Genomic DNA, 21,165 nt, shown 5'->3' on the forward strand with positions numbered 1-21,165 from the left:
TTCACCAGTCCATTTTTACAAAAATTTAATTTCTTACTACATTACAGGTAGTAAGTTTGTTACAAAATTAAATAACATCCATGCCTCAGCTGGTAGCTACTCTTGCCTGACAGAGTGGCTTAAAAATTGTCGAAAAAGGCCATATGTCAAAATGAAACAGGCAATGTATGTATATTTTTTGACAACAACCAGGTTGTTGCTAGAAACTGGCGCGTTAACTATAATAATAAAACAAAGGCCAGTGTAGTGACAACAGTATTGAATATAACGTCATCTGCAGAACCACTAATTCAACAAAATGAAGATGTTTCTCCAAGTAAATGGCTGTATGATCATGATGACCCCAAAGATACAGTAGATAAAATACAGAAATGTTTGAATGAAAATGAACAGAATTATAAAAATATCAGAGACCAGTTTATCCAGCAGAGGATTTTTAAAGTTAAAGACGAAATGACCAAGGCAAATGGACTTGTAATGGATCATGTTGATACGAAAATATCCGGTAAATAAAAATTCGTAAAAAAATATTCAAGGTAGCACGCTATGAATGTACTGATTCAATATCTTAAGTAAAGTACATGCGTGATTTCCATTATATCACCGTGTACGTAACCGCGATTAACATTTATGTTATTAGGTTCTATATTGTTTATTGAATAACACGCGCATAAGAAAGCTTCTTTAAAAAATTAGAGGAGAAAAAAGTCTTATTAATCATCTGAATTAAAATTTTATTTTGGATTGAAAACCTGTTTCTTCTTCATATCATGATCAGTATTAAAAATCGAAAATTTTACTTGAATATGAATATTCACCGAAAAAAACTATTATCGTAAAAAATATATATTTTATTATTTTAAACTCAAAGATGACGTTGATCGAAATATGGAAGTGGATAGTTTGGACAACTATGACTGGGTCCCTAGTATCCATCCGACTGATCCACCGAAGTTAGGTATCGCAGAGCCTGTAATGTGCAACCCATGTTCCTATGCATCAGTGAAAAGGGTCCTTGAGGTATTATAAACTATAATGTTAAGATGCATGACTCGTGGTGGCGGTTTTAGTTTGATTTCAAAAGTCATCTTCGATAATTTGCTTGAAGTGAATAAACATACTGAAAGTTTGTTTTAAAGTATTTTCGAAAGCAATACAAGTTTCTCTATCTAACAAATAATGTATAGAAAAACTATGTTTTAACGTTATCAATACACGGAAAGAGGCTATAGTCCGTGGAATAATATCAACATTTTGTAGCCTAATTAAATTTTCATTATGATCTATTATCAATTTTGATAGAATGAATTTACCTTGTTCATAATATTGCAATACACTATATTGCTTTCAATATGCGTTTATTATCTAAAAGTACATGAAATATACGTATGGTTGCAATCTTTCTTGTTAGTAACAAAAATGACATCATCGTATGTTAATGTTACGTCATTTTACCGTAACTTAGTTTTAACATAAAAGTATTTACCCATTTATTATATTATGAACTATTATTAAATTTTAACATATTTTTTCAAGCAAATTCAAATACAAAGTGTCAATGGTAGACGGAAATGGGCAGTTGTCGGGTGCGATGGTTTACCATACAATTTATCGACCAGACTACTGACAGAAAATCATAACTTAAGAAATTTACTTATAATGCCAGGTGCCGGACATATTGAAATAAATGCCGTTAAGGCAATATTCAAACTTTTGTGGGAAGTTGCTTTTAAAGATTTGGCAAAGTTATTGGGGTACAGAACACCAAGGGCCCTTGTGTGCTGTTACAACTGCACTGACCACCATAAAGCGTGGCATATAATAAAGATATATTTGTTTGGAACAATGGACGAAATAATTAGGCAATATATTTGTGAGTGTTATGCTCAAACATCTGAGCCTTCTATTCAAGGATTTTATGGTTACATATCAAGATCTGGTCCTAATATCCGATTTTTATGTGACTCACTCTTCAATTATGTATTTGCTGTATATTTATATCGGTGTGGAGTAAGAAGAAACAATACAAATTTATCATGGCCGGAAGATCTATGTTCATGAAATTATTTTTTGTAACAAACATGACAAACTACCAAGAAATTATTTTTAAAGACCTAAAGGTTCGTGTATTGGCACCAGGTCCCGTAAAAGAATTTATTGAAAAGACTGAAAGTTTTTCTGTTAGTGGCAATAATAATAAAGGGGAAGGAGGAGATTTTATTTTAGAATCCATTAACGGGAAAACGAAAAGATGGCTACCTCCTGGCATCCCGACAGAAGCACACTGGCTTATGGTTTGCAGAAGCTTAGATACACTTGATAAGGTAACCCCATTAAAATGAATACTTTAAATATTATTTATTATGACCTAAAAGACTATGCATAAAGTAATCATTTATAAAATTAAATCTGTTTACTTTTGAATCACAAATTTTAAACAGTTTATAAAACCAAATATGATATCATTTTGATGAATTAAGTTTTCACTTGCTGAGGTTTTCTGTAGTGTTCTATTAAACACATTATATTAATGACAAGAAGTTCATATTTCACTGTAGGTGGATAATTTTAACAATTTTGGTAGACGAGCATTAGATTATGCTACGTACCAAATAGAAAAGCGCCATGAAATGTGGTTTTGAAAATTAAAATGTATATATTTTTTCATTTCGGTTGCCATAAGTTGTGTATGGAATTAATTTTTTGGAACGTTTTTTAAAGAAGACAATCCAGTGAACATCCTTATGAAGTTTCTTCAAAATTAACCTGGTTGGTTAGAGGAGATTTTTTAAAGGAAATTGTAGACGGACGGACGCTGGACACTGAGCGATCACAATAGCTCACCAAAGCACTTTTTGCTCTGATGAACTAAATATATATGGCATATAACTTAATATGGATACGTTTGAAATAAATTCTTTAGACAAAAATATTTCAATTTACTATTAAACCTTCAACTATATATGTTAAACTCTGAAATATTCAGATCAAAGACAGTTTGGTAAGCGAATTTGCTCTGAAAGAGTCAAAGGCAGACACGATATACCAGAGAGACATTCGTAAGGAAATATTAGAATGGCGTGTGTATTTGAGGAAATCTGAATATTTATCCACAAAAAATTACGGAAAAGTGTAGGTATTCCATTTGAATTGACCAAAATAATATTGTCAACAGTCACTTGCAAATATTATTTTAAGATAATGATTTCATTTTTAACATATTTTGTTATCATATTTGTTGAAAAAAAAAAACTTTAAAAAAAAGTGTACTTAATGCGTTTTCCTGGAAAATGATAGCATTACCACTTTACAGGTAAATGGAATAATTTGAAGAATGACATATTTTTTCTTTCAGTGAACATATTTCATTAAGCGGCCAAAAACTGGACAGAGACCTAGTTTACTTTGAATGCAAATGTACCCAAAATGTACAGATATACCTTCAGAATACCCGCGGGGGTAATATTCCAAAAAAGAATTTAGGACTTACACCAGTGTTTGTCACTGAGGAAAACCGACAAAAATACCACGATATAGGTAGAAAAACCAAAGAAGTCATTGTCTCTATAATCGAAAATATTATAAGCGAAATTCGAGAATTAGGGAATGTAACAGAAGCGCTAGTGCTCGAAGAACAGTGGATAAAGATTAAAGGTATAAATAGAATAGAAAATTATAAACAGAAAAAAACAATATTAAATGAATCTTTTAATATGTGTCGGACAATAATACTGAACATTCTTTACATCTGAATCTTTTTTATACACAAATCCAACACAAAGAGCATGAACCCAGTAATCACAATTAAAAACTTCACACTTGAGCCAGTTACACAGTTTTTTCTCCTTCCCTTTCTTACTTTTCCCTACATGTGACTTTTCACATATATTACACTCAGACAGTTTCATCTTTTTTCTTCTATTCCTGACTCCTTCCTCCTCTTCCGCATTTACTTCAACATCTGTTGGTTCAGGTGGTGCAGGATATTCAATTCCACTTGCTTTCTCTGCGTCGATGCTAAGATTGGACGTTTCCACCTCCTGTACAGTCGTGGCACCTAAAATAATATTTATTTGCATTTTATCAACATAAAAGTTATTAATATTTCCGATTTATTTTGTGTTTCCCCTTTAAAGTATGAAATATCAACGCCTATTAATATGTTTTAGGATAAAACCTTCATAGAGGAATAAAACTTTATGAGACAAGACAAAGTAGTTTTGTTTTAGTATGTGATATATTTTAATAGCATAATGTAATTAAAAATAAATACCATCGCTAAAAGAACATCCTGGAGAGCAGTAACTACCCGTAGCTCCACTTTCTGCTTCCCATCTGGCCCACCACTTTGTATGGGAAGTTTTATACATCTCATCCATCTGACATGTAAATTGTTATGATTTTATAAAACAATACGGATATAATAAAAAAATATTAATAAAGTTATCAATTATAATATTATTTATTTTTTACATTTAGCATCAACAAAGAACGATATGCTACAATTTTATAAAGAAGTGGTAAATGCACTGGAAGATGCTTCTTCAGAAAATGTTGCATGCGAAGAATGTCACACAGATTCAAGCGGTAAACTTACTTTCTTTATCACAGTTGGTGTCCTCTTTGATACAGTTTTCGACCTCGCACCTGGATCCTCCACATACGTCTGTCCCATTTGCCCCGTGTGGTGTTTTTTCGCTGTACACTCTTGCCCTTTGATATTTTTTCCAGGGTTGTTACCCTTTGTCTTTGCGTTTTTCTGAAAAATATGGGTTACGATTATCTAAACCGCTGAATTTAAAATACTTTTCTGAAGATAATCATATACTTGTTTAATGCAATGTTTAATGTTAAATATACAATTTACATTTCAGATTCCTCTGACGATGAACAGGTTGCCAAGTAGTTGTAAATATTTAAAAAAAAGTATACTTACATGCATAGTAAAGGCAGCACTGGATACTCCTTTTCACGACACGAAAATACCGTGCAATATTGTGACGTGTTACGTGGATGCACATCATAATGAAAAAGGTTTGCCAAGCAAACCACACAAAAACACTAATAAAAAAACACATGATGTTTCACTTTTTATGAGTACACCCTGTACTAATTATTAAAAACAATTGAAATAACAGGATATGTGCATCACGGAAAATATCCATTCGTTTCAAGATGGCGGCGATTGATTTGGTGCGTTGATCTGTTGAATAATAATTCTTGATCTGTAAGTGTAAGTGATAGTATGGGGTCAGTATTGTCTGTATTTTCAAAAATTGTGATTTTTGTACCCAAAATGCGCAGTTTATGCAAGAGAAAAATGTACATGTATGTGTTTAATTTGCCTTGTTTTTACACTTAGAAATCATCGAGACATGGAAGAGAAACCGCTTTTACACGCTTCCGGTCAAAATTTTAGTATTTTATGTTTTCTTTTGTTCGTTTTTTACCTCGATCGGGGTAAAATACCCCGAACGAGGTAAATTACCCCGATCGGGAGATGTGCCCAGCCTGATAAATAAATAGCATGCTTTAGAAGACTTTTTGCATAGTTACGCATTTTAATAGGTTTATAGAGGTGAGTTGCAGTCAAAGTATCATTTTTTAATGTGTATAAATGTGAAGTTTTTGAAGACGGAATAGTGTAAACAATAGACCACGTGATTTTTGGCGCGATTTTACTACACGTACATGCTACTTTTGGCAGGTGGCGCTGTGTAAGGTTTTTCCAATTATTAAATGAAGCTATTTATAAACATTTCCCAATGTCTGAAACAGTTACTGAAACATTAGGCATTTTAATTTATCAATTTGAGACCGCGTCAAATTTGACTCGGTGTCTTGGAGAGAATTTTCAAGAGGCGCGAGGCAGTATGAAGAGATAGGTAGTCGAAATAATCCGATGTATAAGCTTGTCTAAAGAGATAACAAGTCTAGGATTTTGTATGTTCTGTAAAATTATAGATAGAAAAATCTTTGAAATCATGGATGGTCTATGTACTGTACAGTATATATTTTAAAACGAAGAAATCCTAGAATAGACCATGTGACTTACGACGCGAATTTACTACACATGTACATATGTTACACTCGGCAGGTGGCGCTGTTCAAGGTTTTTCCAATTATTAAAGCGAACTGTCAAACGCACAAGGGGGCATTTCGTCTTATTATAAGGTCCAATGATAGTCCAGATAATGGGCGACTTGAGACCTCGTGAAAAATTATGACTCGCTGTCTTCTGGTACATACATGTACTTCCTGATGATAAATAACAACCACTACTTTTCTGCTAGTTTTGATTACAAGACGAATATTGTGTTTTGGACTCTTGTAAGTGTATGAATGTATTGACAAATCAATGCTTTTGACATAAAATTAAAGTGATAAAGATTTATATAGGCCCTAGATTATGACACTAACACTTTTTTCAGGTTTTTCTGCATGAGTGACAGAAGCTATAATTGCATATTTTGTGCGATATCCCTAGTTTTTAACAAATGCCCTGACCTCCCAGTTATGATCAGAAATTAATTGTTGAATGTTGGGAGTATTTCTGTAAATGTAGATATGGATTTATAGGGAGATTACGCACCCACTCGATGAAAAATGAAAATGTAATTTTAGTCCCATTCAAATACACTTAGGTGCTTTCACTTTGAAAAACAGTGTAGGCATACTTTCCAATCTGCAGACTTTCCCGTCTTAAAAATCATATAGTATTTAAGATACCCTGTATGACTACAATTTAGGTATACATGTACTGTAAGGCCAAAAAATGTTTCCAGTAACATGCTAAAGAAAAATAGGTAGGTAGCTGGTCAGTAATTTTAAAAAAAAAAAAAAATTCTGGAATTTATTATCAAGTGGGACCTTTCGGAAACTATTTTTGTGTACAAAAATACGAATAAGGGAGTTATTGCTTTAGAGCATCAGTAACAGGGATATAAAGTGGCTATTTTTATTTAGGGGCCCAGACTGTCAAAAATAAATGTTTAACATTAGGTATATTGGCATTTTCTCCAACAATTTAGGGTCCCAGCCCAAAATCTAGGAACCATGGGCTACTGGGCCCCTGCTAGGGGTGTAACAATATGCTAGTCTCATGATACAATATGTATCGTGATACAGATGCAACGATACGGTACATATCGCGAATTGAGTATTGTAAGTAAGCATTTATGTGACAAAATAAAAATTAATCAATGTCTCTACTCTTGGAATGATACATTTCTTTAGTTACTATCTTTAACACTGGTTGTATGTAAGATATGCAATATTTCTAGTTTTCACTTATCGTTTCTGTATTGTGAAACAGACCTATGATTCGATACGCGTATCGCCAAACTGATGTATCATGATAAAATGAATTCCGATGTATGTTACACCCTTAGCCCCTGCTGATTTTTCCTTGAGTAAGTTGATTTTTAACATCACTGACTATGTTTGAAACATAAAAAGTGCAGTTTTTCAATTTTTTGTTAAAACATTAAATTTTAAAAAAAACCTCCGAGGCAATGAAAAAGAATTAGGAATCGGAATTAAGGGTAGGTCGGGATTATAACCGGAAACAAACTTTTTTTCTAACCTAATTTGTATTTATTTATGACATTGCTTGTTTAAAATATTAAAAGAGGATTTTAATTAATATTTTTGAGAGAATTTCAGCAGGCTCAATAGAAAAAAAGGTGGTAAATCAGCTTATATACAGAGTTGACTTGGTAGAAAACTTGATTACTAATATCCCCATTACCATTTTTTTTCACATTTTCATGCTCCCTTTCAGCTTTAAAAACTACAAATCGAATATTTATCTTAAGTGATATTGCTAGCATATTGCAGTTCCACTGGTCAGATAGCTCAGTTGGCAGAGCAACCCAAAATTGAGGAAATTACATATGGTAATTTGTGTTTTGGGGAGGTTCCAGGTTCGAATCCTGGTCTGGCTGTGCAAACTGTCGCGTTGTGAAGTTAACTTTTTCCAGTTTTTTTTTTTATAGAAGATCTACAGGTAAAATATAAAAATGCATTTTATTTACTTATACTGCTGTAATACTGTATTTACCTTGAAATAAATTTATTCCCCACTATTTTGTTTACTCTTGGGGGCATATTTGTACTCTTTGGCTTTTTTAGCTCTTGTGATCACTCGATGTCCGGCGTCTGTCCTCTGTCAACATTTAGCTTGTGTATGCGATAGAGGCTTTATTTTTCAACTGATCTTCATGAAATTTTGTCAGAATGATTATCTTGATGAAATCTAGGCCAAGTTCGAAAATGGATTTTCTGGGGTCAAAAACTAGGACACTATGTCAAATCAAAGAAAAGCCTTGTGTATGCGATAGAGGCTGTATTTTTAAGTTGATCTTCATACAAATTATGTCAGAATGATTGCATTGTTGAAATCTAGGTCGAGTTTGAATATGGGTCATCTGGGGCCAAAATGTAGGTCATAGGTCAAATCAAAGAAAAACCTTGTGTATGCGATAGAGACAGTATTTTTCAATTGATCTTCAAGAAATTTGGTCAGAATTATTGCCTTGATAAAATCTAGGTCAAGTTTGAATATAGGTCAAACACTTTGTTGTTTTTGGGCCGTGCGACCATCTATTTGCTGCATCTTGCAGCAATTTTTTTACTTGTTGTTAAATGATATTCTTCACTCGAGGTTGAATATTTGACAGCATAACAAGTATTTTGCTTATTTGTTTATTCCCTCCCACCCACCCTAACAGACATTTCAAGTTTCTTAATAGTTATTGCTGATGGCTTGTAACTGTATTCGAATATCAAAGGCAGATTTGACTTTTTGACTGTGATTTAAACAAGAGTAATCATTTAGTTCTAGAGAGATTCCTCAGGCCAGACATTACGTCTCCTTTATGTTCTGATAGAAAATAGGGTTCACAGTTACGTACCTTATATTTCAAGGGTCTTTAGACATGAACAGTTCCTTGATAATTATTACTGTTGAGTATTCATGTATTACTAGAACTTTAAAGGCAGATATACATTTAACATTATATGAGAACATTTGAATTCTTCATGCCAGACTCGGTATCTACATTTAGAAAAGTAACATTCACAAGTACGCATTTAATTCTATATCTATATATTTTATGCTGTTTTTTTCCCATGCAATGTTTTTCTTTCGTTATCAAATGGAAATTGCCGTTATCCTCTTTTGAGCTAGTTTTCATTTTAATTTTGATTTTACCTTAAAAGAATGTTATGTTTTACACACTGAACATTTTTTTCTTATTTTGTGGTTATTCAACGAAGCTGAGAGAGACCAGAATTCCCATCTTATATGCTGTTTAACTATTCTAGATAAGATGAGTTCAAGTTATTATATTTGGTTCATTCGGGACCTAATAGAAAGCACATTTTTACAGTTTAGAATTTCAGGAACATCTGACTGTATGTTTGCCTTAAATTTTGATAGTATGTTTTCAGGCTGAGTGGTGTACAAAGATAAAGATAACCACATTTACCCCACTTCTACTGGTCGATCATCAACACATCGCACAACATCGTACCATCTGACATTTGCAAGACAAATATATTCGTATTTTTTGTACATTGGAATGCTGTCAAATACTAAGACCTGTATCCTATATTTGTGTTTGTTGTTTTTGTAGTTAGGAACATGAAATTAGTGAATAATTGATTTACTCACGACATAGAGTGAGTAAAAATATATACATGTATATATAGACCAAGGGAAATAATTAATTGCTTCCTTTACTAATCTTTCTAATATCTTTGTATGTGACTTATTTAAACCTATCACGATCTGATCATCAAAAAGACCAATGTTTTGAAATGTTCATGTTTTTTATTCTGTGCTAAATAAAGTCAAGTATCATTGGATATATTCCACATACATATATAGGAGCTAGCTAGGGGCGAAATTAGAACTTACTATCTATCCCTTGTATCAATCAACGTGTCTACAATAATTCTATCAAATATATATGTATATATAATTATATATGCTAGTCCTGACAACTAACAATCGAAATTCAATGAGAAATCTACAGCCGTCATAGATTGATCAATTTTCTTTCGTGCAAATAGATACCCGCTCTGTCTGCACAAAAGGCCGGTGTAACATTAAATTTTGACCCCATTGGTCATTTTTCAACGAATTAATGATCAATTTTCAATTGAAAATTGACCCTTCCAGTTATTTAATGACCCACCCACGCGTAAAAATTTGACCCTCGTTGAAAACTGATCAACTATCGGCAGGTCATATTTCAACATTGAAAACTGATTCCATTAATCTTACGCAATATGCCTATTACCATACAGATGAAAGATTAATATTTCTGTATTTTTTCAGAATTTTACGTAAAATTCAAAAGCTCTCATCGATTTTGAGCCGTTGGTTCGAGTAGACAGTACTGAACTGGATGTTTATTACACATAATTGTATCAATTGTGTATCTAACAAAAAAGAAAGTATTTGTTTTTGTATTTAACGAGAAAAATTGCCTGGTGTAAGATAAGACCCTATTTCAGTTTTTATACAAATTCGTAAAATAAAATCCTAATTATGAGATAAAAGTATTTCGAACCTGGCATTAGGATGCATAAAGACATATATTTACAACGTAAAAAATATATCTCTTTGTATTACACTTATATCACTATAATTCACAGATATAACCCTAAAAAATATCTTGTTATGATCTGAAAAGGTGATTCCTGTGTGGAAGTCTCGATGTGCCCACACCCACCCACCTGTCGAAAATCAAGTGTCACTGTCCAACATATAGATGATCTCGCCTACCTCGGCAAAGTTGTCAGTTTGAGGCCGGACTCGGCCTTGTGAAATTATTTTAAAGAAGCTATCCAGCAAACCTGCGATAGTTTCTGGTTCTTTCCAGTGTGTTTCTCTAACTACAAACAGACGATCTCCGACGTTTAACTGAAATTTAACTAACCGTTAAAAAATGACCCAATTACTGATCAAAATTTAACGACTGATCAGGTCTCAACGACTTTTTGATCAAAATTTAATGTTGTAATGTTGGCAGAGTCAATTCTCAACGTTGAAAAATGACCCATGGGGTCAATTTTCAACGGGGTCAAAATTTAATGTTACACCGGCAGAGGCGAGAACCATAATTGGTACTCTTCCGGATAATTACTAAACCTGCACCGTTCAGTATGAATCGGTAGTTAGGATAAAGTTGCAGTAACCAGACGTATACCATTGTTCTATGCAACCAGTAACCGGACGCAAAAAAATATTCTCTTATTATATCTCAGGACGAGCTATTTACCAAATAAGTAAACGTGCATCCATATACTCGACCCAATAACACAAACAAACACGATTGTGTCGTATGTATGTCGAGTGATTTAAGTCTTTATTGAGATATTTATTATCATAGTCTTTGGAGTAGGTGGTTTCGATTTACATGTAATATGTATAGGATAGACAACGACCGACTTCGACCAAGTGACATAGTAATTGTAATTACTCAAAACTGTCCCACGCGAATGGACATAATGGCGGAACACGATGACAGAAACTTCGATGCAAAATGATTGCAAGGTTCCGATCTAGCAGATCGAACGTAACCATGTTCGATAAGAAGAATTTACAGTTGTTTGAAATAATCTGGTATTTGAAGTATAGACTAGAGCTTACTGGAAATAAGATTACATAATCGAGTTCTAATTATCAATTTCTATTTGAAATCACTTTAAATACTTAAATCTTGCTTTTTCAACAATCTGTATAAAACGATACGATATTATAGTTAACAGGTTAATGCGTAGACTCTCGTAGGAATACAAACACATTCTACTATATCGTGCTTTTCTTGTAATATATGGTGCAATATTATATACCCTTCTCAAATGCACTCAAGACATTTGATTGGCGAAAGGGGAGCATGCGCGGGTCCGCAAAAAGAGATATTGACCCGCAAAAGTGATAAATGATTCTTGTGATATCACTTTTTTTATGTGTATGAAATATGGGCCAGTCAAATGAGTGCATTTGAGAAGCGCATATAATATAACAAATATAGACTTATGTTTCGGTCAATATATGTTTTTACCGCCCTGTAAAATGATATTGACCTTGGACTGCGTCCTCAGTCAGTATCATTTTTACAGCTCAACATAAGTTAATACCTGTGTAGTAACTGTTGTTCTATTTTGTTACGGGCTGTGGTTAAGGTTGCTGACTTCAAATCACTTGCCCCTCATAGATTTAAGTTCGACCCTCACTCGAGGCGTTGAATTCTTCACGTGAGGTAACCATCCAGCTGGCTTACGGGAGGCCGGTTGTTCAACCCAAGTGCCCGCTCGTCGTGAAATAATACACGAAGGGGCACCTGGGGGTCTTCCTCAATCATCAAAGTTGGAAAGTCGCCATATGACATATAATTGTGTCGGTGCGACGTTAAACCCAACAAAATAAAATAAATTATTACGTGTTTGCAAATGTAAGGATCGTGCTGATCAGGTGTTACACCGATAAGTAAGCTACGACAGAGAGTGCGTTATCTCCAAACGCCATGTCTATTTTTAAATAAGTGAGCCTAAAATGTTACAACTGCTGGAATTTTTCTACAACACACGTAGTCATAGATGGAATTTCTTGTTATTTATTGTTGGTTTTTATATGTATACGTTATTCCAGTTTTGTATTTCGGTCATGTAAACCCTTTTAATGATATCCAATAGCTTACGGTCAAGGTCACACTTGGCACAACTGTACACCATCATGAGACGGAGTGTCATGCGCAGGTCCCTTATTTAGAATTACTTCCCTTTGTTGTTACAATAAATAGTTGAAGATGGTTATATCTGGTTTTGCTTAATGACAGCTGAGGATGCTGGGAAACTTTGCGGAAGAATACATTGTTTACAATAGTGATGTCATTCGAAGTTAGCCGGTGGTCTTGCATTGTGGTAGACATATTGTTGTTGTTTTTTCTGTGTTTCTTATAGGATTTGGATTATTTTATACAAGGAACATGGTCTGGCAACAAGTGAAAGAAAGGAAAAGTAAAATAAAACACCGAAGACTTTGACAATTTAATATGACTCAAAGCAGAAATGTTTTTTATACCGTCATACCTTATACAACTCGCTTTTCTCACAACGGCACGAGTTGTCTATCATATACATATACCATGATTTTATGCATCCGGTAACCGAACGCAAACGATATTCACTTATTATATCTCAGGACTAGCTGTTTACCATATATGTAAACGTGCATCTGCATAGTACTCTACAAGTACGATTTTGCCGAGTGCATGTTTAGTGACTTAAGTCTTTATTGCGATGCTTATTATTGTAGTTTTTGGAGTTAGGTGATTTCGTTTAAGGAACGCGGCTTTCCCTGTTGAATATTCATCCTTGATCCACCTTCCCCCTACATCCGACCCTTTTATCTCCCCTTTACCTCTCCACCCAACATTTTTCCGTATTTTTCATATATTTGTGATTTACTTATCTTTGGATTTTGGAAGCAACAATACAATATTACATGTACAATACAATATTTTTCCGTTACAACTTCTTTTTGTTGTGGACCTATTTTGCGATGCATGGCTCTATGGCCGTGTTTCGGGTGCTCTGTGAATCCGGGAAATCTACCCTTATATTTGATCATTTTCGATTAACTAGTAATTATTTTCACACGAACGACGTTTTTTATGATAATATTTTCCTCTAAATAAAATTAATGTTACGGAGATGCAAAATTTTCAGCCTTGACACTCTTGTCATTGCAGTGTAAACGACAGCTTGCGATTACGGAACATCATCTATTACGTCACTATGGAAGTAACTATTTAATTTAAACTGCCTCGATCGAACATTGGGATATGGAACTTCGCGACAGATATAGCGACAAGCTATTTAACAAAAAGGTGTAAGTGCATATACTCTAATGCAACTACATAAACAGACATGATTTCGTCCGACGTGAGTCTACCGACATTAGAATAATATAAGACAAAATACTTACCTTAGGGATATATTTATATGAAATCTTAACATGAAATATTTTTACTTTCATTTATTGCAAAATTGCTATGATTTAATACATGTACATATATGTCTTCACATATTTAATGAAATTCAATACGATATACCTTTTCTCGACGATATATGACCTTTTTTGTGTCGAATAAAATGCAACTCGTTCATTTAAAAAAAAAATAGGTCTAGGGATAATACATAACTTTGCTACTTTTAAACTTCCTATAAGAGAAACGGCAGCTTTAAAGTATTTCACGTATATCAAAAGTAAATGTCCGAATTCTTCTTAGATGTAAACTTCATTAAAACTTGTTTGTGTTATATAGGAATTATCAGGAGATTGGAAAACTATTATAATTATAATAATCAAATCAATGGTACGATTTTAAAATACGAATAATGACAGAAATGAATAAAATAGTGTGAAGTATAACATTTATTTAAAAGCAAATAAATAAATAATAATTTAAAAGAAAATAACGTAACACATGAACGTTGTGAGAAACAAAAATATTAGAAAATTGATAAATATGTAGCAAAACAAAAGAGCCAAGATTACCCTAGGTCGCTCACCTGAGAAACACACCATAACAGTGTAAACATGTTTGACCTAATGATTTCATGGAATCAAATATTCTGGCCAATTTTCATTAGGATTGGACCATAAATGTGGTGTCTTGAGTTTAAACAAGTATTTTCTTTGATATGACCTAGTGATCTAGTTTTTGATTCCAGATGATCTTTATTCAAATTTCAACTAGATTTTATCAAGGCAATTATTCTGACCAAATTTCATGAAGATCAATTGAAAAATATAGCCTTTACTGCATACACAAGGTTTTTCTTTGATTTGACCTAGTGACCTACTTTTTGACCCCAGATGATCCATAGGATTAGACCATAAATGTAGTATCTTCAGTTAAAACAAGTATTTTCTTTGATATGACCTAGTGACCTAGTTTTTGAAGCCAAATGATCTATTTTCAAATTTCAACTAGATTTTATCAAGGCAATCATTCTGAATTAATTTCACGAATATCAGATGAAAATTACAGCCTCTATCGCATACACAATCTAAATGTTGACAAACGACAGACAAACAGACAGACGCCGGACATCGAGCGATCACAATAACTCACCTGATCATTGCTCGGGTGAGCTAAAAACGACATTGCAACGTGATCAGTTTAAAATAAATAAACAACTGTAAACTAAATAAATGTAATCAGCTGTCATTACCTCACTTATAATCAATAAAGGCTTTATAAAGTTCTGCAGAAAAATAATTGAACCAAAACTAATAAAAAGCTGTATTTTTAGCTTAACTATTCGAAGAGTATTTTGGGCCTCCGTGACCATATTAAATATGTAGTGTCTACTTGAAGCTTGTATTTTTAGTTCAACTGTCTATTGTAGGACGACGAGTAGATGTAGTATGAATGTAAATGATGAAAAGTCTGATATTCACAGCTGAGTAGAATAATACAATATTTGTATATATACTTCTGACACTAATGTATGACTGACTTTTATGATATCGGCTTTAAACGAATTCAATGACATCTTTTTCCACGTATTAGATTTAGCTTGTGACGGCAGTAGTGTATGGAAGTGGAGGCTGTTGCCATTTCTGGGAATTATCTGCTGGACCAGGCATGTTTGTTGTCTGTATTTGTTGCGAAAATGCGACATTTGTATAACCAACTTGTCCATACCCTACAGCGGTTGTCTGCACACCATACACCGGTACTGAAATATATACATTTTTTGACTGAAATGTGTTTGCATACTTTTTTGAAGATATGACAAATTATTACACGTACGAAGCAGTAAAGTCTCCCTTAAAAGCTGCTGATACACTAGATGAACATATCTTATAATTATGTTTTTCTTAGTAATGCAATAGTTCGAAAAGCTTAGCTCGATACGGAGAGCGCAGATTTACGGATCGCGGAGTCGTGGGTTCGATCTCTGGGCGAGGCGTATGTTCTCCTTGATGATTTGATAACAGACATGCCTGAAATCATTCGGCCTCCACCTCTGATTCATGTGGGGAAGTTGGCAGTAATATGCGGAGAACATGTTTTTACTGGTTCAAAATCCAGGAACACTGGTTAGGTTAACTGCCGCCGTTACATACCTGAAATACAGTTGAAAAATGGCGTAAAACCAAAAACAAACAAACAATAGTTCAAAAACAACGCAGTCCTCCGGCACGTACTTAATCTTACTACAAACAAGAGTTCCACAAAGCGAAGAAATATACGCCTTAAGGTTTAAGTCAAGTGAGAAGGCAGTAAGATTCAAAGAAAAAATGGCACATGTGTCGGAGGGGGCGATGTTATGTGGCCGATGATTGAATGCTTAGGCACCAGAAACTAAGAGTGAGTTTTTTGTTGTTGTTGTTCTTGTGGGGTTTTTTGGGTGGTGGGGTTGGATGGCGGGGAGGCATCACATAATACGTCCGTTTTATCAAAACGGGCATATAAAATTGGGATATAAATCGGAAATTACTGAAGCTTTCTTTCATTGCCGACAACCATTAGTTGAAGTTTCTATAATGTCCCTTCAAGAGTTGAAATGAGTGCAAATCAGACAAACGAACGGACAGATAAGCAGTCGAAAAAGAAACAGACAGACACTCGGTATTTTAATAGTTAAATTAACAGTAACTTGGTTGTTCCTATCCGCTTAAAACAGTAGGGCGTAGGGAAAAATGGTATTACCTGTAGTTGTTACGCCTACTGGTTGACACACCTGTCCCGTCTGTCCTCTGTTTTTTCGACAGCAACAGAATACAGCCACCAACACTGACACTATCACTGCAACAAGACTAATTACACCAAGCACAATACCTACGATGAGTCCTGTATTGCTGCAAAGACAACGTCATAGATACAAATCGGCCAAAAAGGTGATTATGGATAAGATAACGACATTTTAAATGCTTTTATTCAGGTATGAATTACATTGGCTTGTATTTGATCACAGGTACGTTTAACAAAAGTGTTTCATATTAGAATGAAAACATATTCATACACCTGTCCATTTCTTATATTCTCTCTTATTTGCACGGCTTTATTGATTAATTGATGTATAACCTCTGCATTATAAATCTCATGAACGGCCTTTGTGGTCACTATAATATTTCCGTATCGTATAATATGGTGGCTGATTTGTGCCTTCATGTCACGGGTTTACGGCGTGATATTCCAGTGTGGCAGCACTATCAAGTTGGACATTGCGCTCACTGCTATTTTTAAATGTGTGGTGGCATTTTCAAAACTGCTTACTAAACTAAAATTGTACCAGTTTACAATACAGCAAAGGTCAAATAATCAGGCAGTAACATTGGTTAGGAGATTCTATGTTCAGCACTGGGGAAAACATATGTTTTGCGTTGGATTGTCGTCGTTTATGGATGTTAGCTTTGTAGAGGGAAACGCCCTGTTTTAGGAGTGATGCATGGTTGTTGTTTTTTTTAAATGCGGCATGAGAACATTTTAACAAACCACAAAACAACGATATACAGTCATTTTGTCTTACCGACGACGTAGACTGCAATTTCTAACTAACATGTAACTCTTATTTTTGACATTATCCGTCATTAAACTTTATTTTGCGTCTTTCATTTTTTGTCAAACCTGTTAAAGGGACTGCCTCCAGATCGACAACAACAAAAAATATTTTTAGATATCTTGAAATAAATGCTATATTTCTTAAAAAGGCTTTAAAACTTAATTATTGATAAACTATATGTTACGGAAACACATGTGAATTTTACTACTTTTTACGATTGAAAATGGAGCCTCCGTGGCCGAGTGATTGAGGTCGCTGACTTCAAATCACTTGCCCCTCACCGATGTGGGTTCGAGCCTCACTTGGGGCGTTAAATTCTTCATGTGAGGAAGCCATCCTGCTGGCTTACGGAAGGTCGGTGGTTCTACCCAGGTGCCCGCTCGTGATGAAATAATGCACGGAGGGGCACCTGGGGTCTTCCTCCACCATCAAAACTGGAAAGTCGCCATATGACCTATAATTGTGTCGGTGCGACGTTAATCCCAACAAAAAAACGATTGAAAATCGAAAAGCGTTTGTAACGCTTTACTCCAGGTAAAATGTCTCGTTTATAAATATCTATATTTTGAAGTGATAATCCACTAATTCAGCTATGGCGCTATTTGTTACGACGACGGGAAATTGTCTTTATTGCCGCGGCGGTCCGCGGTTCGATTCCCGACGCGGTCACTTTTTTTTCTTGATTTGGAATTTTTAAAGTATTTTAGAAACAAAAACTCATATTCTAATGTTCATAATACGACCAAACTTCAATTTGGAAGAAAGATTATCTTTAGCCAAATCTGGAGGCCAGTGCCTTTAAAAGTAATCAGTTAGCTTTTGAGGCTTGTAACTTCAATAATTATTATCATAACCAGTGATTCATCATCTATATACGCATTTACTGTATATAGTATTATACTATAATTATCATGCACTTTATTACTACTTTAATTAGAGGCATGTTTAAATCGCTATAAGTTTATCCATTTAAAACTGTTTATTGTTCTAATGTATTTGACAATCGCTACATGACAATATGGCAATATGTAGACAGTTATAAATCATTCGGTTTAAGTATCAAAACCTCGAGCTGACAACAGTTGCACTATTGAAAATCGGAGATAAATAATGATTTAAGGACCTCTGTAATATTAACATGGAAAGCTTTCTGCTATACTCCAAATGTCAGTTTCATACTTGTTTTATTGCAAAAAAAAAATCCCAGTCCAAAAGTAAGTTTTAGCCTGCCTGCTTAGCTCAATAGAGACAGTGCTGATCTACGGATCGCGAGGTCATGAGTTGGATCACCCAGGCGAGGCGTCTGTTCTCCGTGATGATTTGATACAAGACATTGTGTATCATTCCTCCGCCATCTCTGATACATGTGGGGAAGTTGACAGTAACTTGTGGAGAACAGATTTGCGTAAACCCAAAACAAACAAATAAATCCAAAAGTAAGTTTTAAATTTAGCGTCAGGCGCACATTATTTCAAGTACCAAATCATTTGTTTCATTGATTAAATCCGAGCTTTTGCCATAAAGGACGATTTTTGATTTAACAGTTTTACAGCAAACTTAAAGCTATGGTGGTTATTTTCCTGGTTATCATCTAGTGAAAAAAAACGAATAACCCAACAAGTAGTCTGTGTTCAGACCGTATGTTTTGTTCAAAGGAGATAACTCCTGAGGCTATTCAAATTTTGTATAATTGTGTCCCTTGTTCTCTCAAAACATAGATAATCAGAGCCAGGACAGATGAAGTCAGAATTTTTTTTTTCTAAAAAATAAGAAAGATTATATAGTCGGTAGCCAGACTACACAACAAGTAATTCAAATGTTTTAGTCTATTATCGCATGTTAGTCTTGTGCTCTACATATACACCTCTTAGTATACAGCAGGCGGTCACATAAACTTACATGATAAATCATTTTGGAGAAAAAAATCCCTCGTCCGGTCAATGAGCTCGATTTAAAACAGCGAACCGGACGAGCAATTTTATGGAAAACTATATACCTGACACAGCAGTATCTGTTATATTTATCTCCACAACAAGACGTTGAGCAGTAAATTCTGTCGTCCAAATTTAATATTGATCCAAATACATGTAGATTGTTCTTTGTACAGTATTCCCCGGCATGTACAACTGAAATTTAAGAATAAGGAAGTGTCAGAACATGTACAAAACCTGTTCTATTTACACAAAAGTGTATGGTGAGTTTATCTGATCTAACAGGTCTACATACCCTTGCATTAAACAGGTTGTTTTATGATCTGCTAAACAATGGTCCAATTAAAATATTTTCTGTTCGCTAAATCAAAAAAGAAGTCGGATTCCATCCTGTTTCAGACTGATAACACTTAATTCCTGATTGGAACTCGAACCCAGGATCGCTCGCCTGCTTAGCACAATAGAAAGAGCGCAGATCTATGGATCGCGGAGTCGTGAGTTCAATCCCCAGGCGGCGCGTATGTTGTCTGTGACAATGTCATAAATGACATTGTGCCTGAAATCATTCGTCCTCCACCTCTGATTCATGTGGGGAAGTTGGCAGTTACTTGCGGAGAACAGGTTTTTACTGGACCAGGTACAAAATCCAGGAGCACTGGTTAGGTTAACTGTCCGCCGTTACATAACGGAAATACTGTTGATAAACGGCTTTAAACCCAAAACAAACAAACGAACCCAGGATATTAAGTCATGTTTACATTTACTGGTGCACGTTTAAATTTCAGCCCATTACCATTTACATTGTGTTACTTCTTTTCACTGGCAATATTTTGCTGTCTGTTCAACGTTGCTTTTGACGGGCACAACAGATAACTGACTGTTACAAATCCTTAAACTTTCGTCTTGTTCGTATTTATATGTTTTACTTTACTTTTTTAATATCATATATTTATGATATATAAAGTATACAGCCATGCATACATAGCTCTCGGGTTATGGTTCAGATAGTAGTCTGGCTACCGACTAGATAATCTTTTTTTTTTAGAAAAAATAATTCTTTTATATATTTTGACTTCATCAGTCTTGGCTCTGATTATCTAGTCTGGTAAACTCTGGTCAGAGCTTGTGACCGATATCTCGTGATAAACTGTTAGCTGACCGATCACACAGTATGGCACACTGCAATAAATTTCTCCTATATCAGCCTTTAGTTAACAGGTGGTGAGCACATGAGCTGAGGTTTAATCCTGTTTTTCATTTTAATCTGGCTAGTTTTGATTATACACAAAAAAATTAAAAAGGTCAGAATTGCCCTTTGTCTTCAATCATAATTATGTAAAAACAATAATTCCTAACTGAAATCATATTAATTATTATAATAGTCTTCTTATTGGTTAGATTAAATAAATATGTATAAACTATTTATACTATTGATACCAGTAAGTCTTATCTAATAGCACAGTGCATAATAAGAAAAGAAGTCATAGGCAGAATGAATATTTTGACAATGGATTCAGCTATAGAGAATGGATTAGAAGTTTTACAACGTAATTAAGTATGTTCGTTTTCCTTGATTTTTTAAGTTGAAAAAGTATGTGCAATATACTATATATGCATTTTATGATGTGTTTTTAGCTTG

General features: G+C 34.3%; 1 protein-coding gene across 2 annotated transcripts in view; it reads right to left on the minus strand.

Annotated features, from left to right (window-relative positions):
• The window catches only part of LOC123537855 (protein shisa-4-like), a 55,961-nt gene that overhangs the window by 30,590 nt on the left and 4,206 nt on the right, over nt 1-21,165 (minus strand). The window contains exons 2-4 of one of the 2 annotated variants that reach the window (XM_053547614.1): nt 19,592-19,721; nt 16,743-16,891; nt 14,039-15,765 (exon numbers count right to left, since the gene is read on the minus strand). The exons of the other annotated variant lie outside the window; for it this stretch is intronic. Coding sequence (XP_053403589.1) covers nt 15,599-15,765; nt 16,743-16,891; nt 19,592-19,721 — 446 coding nt within the window. The 3' untranslated portion in view covers nt 14,039-15,598. Of the gene's footprint in view, nt 1-14,038; nt 15,766-16,742; nt 16,892-19,591; nt 19,722-21,165 lie in introns of those variants that run through there. 2 annotated transcript variants of the gene reach the window in all.

This window comes from Mercenaria mercenaria, chromosome 1 (assembly GCF_021730395.1).
Source record: "Mercenaria mercenaria strain notata chromosome 1, MADL_Memer_1, whole genome shotgun sequence".
In the NCBI taxonomy this organism is placed as follows: domain Eukaryota; kingdom Metazoa; phylum Mollusca; class Bivalvia; order Venerida; family Veneridae; genus Mercenaria; species Mercenaria mercenaria.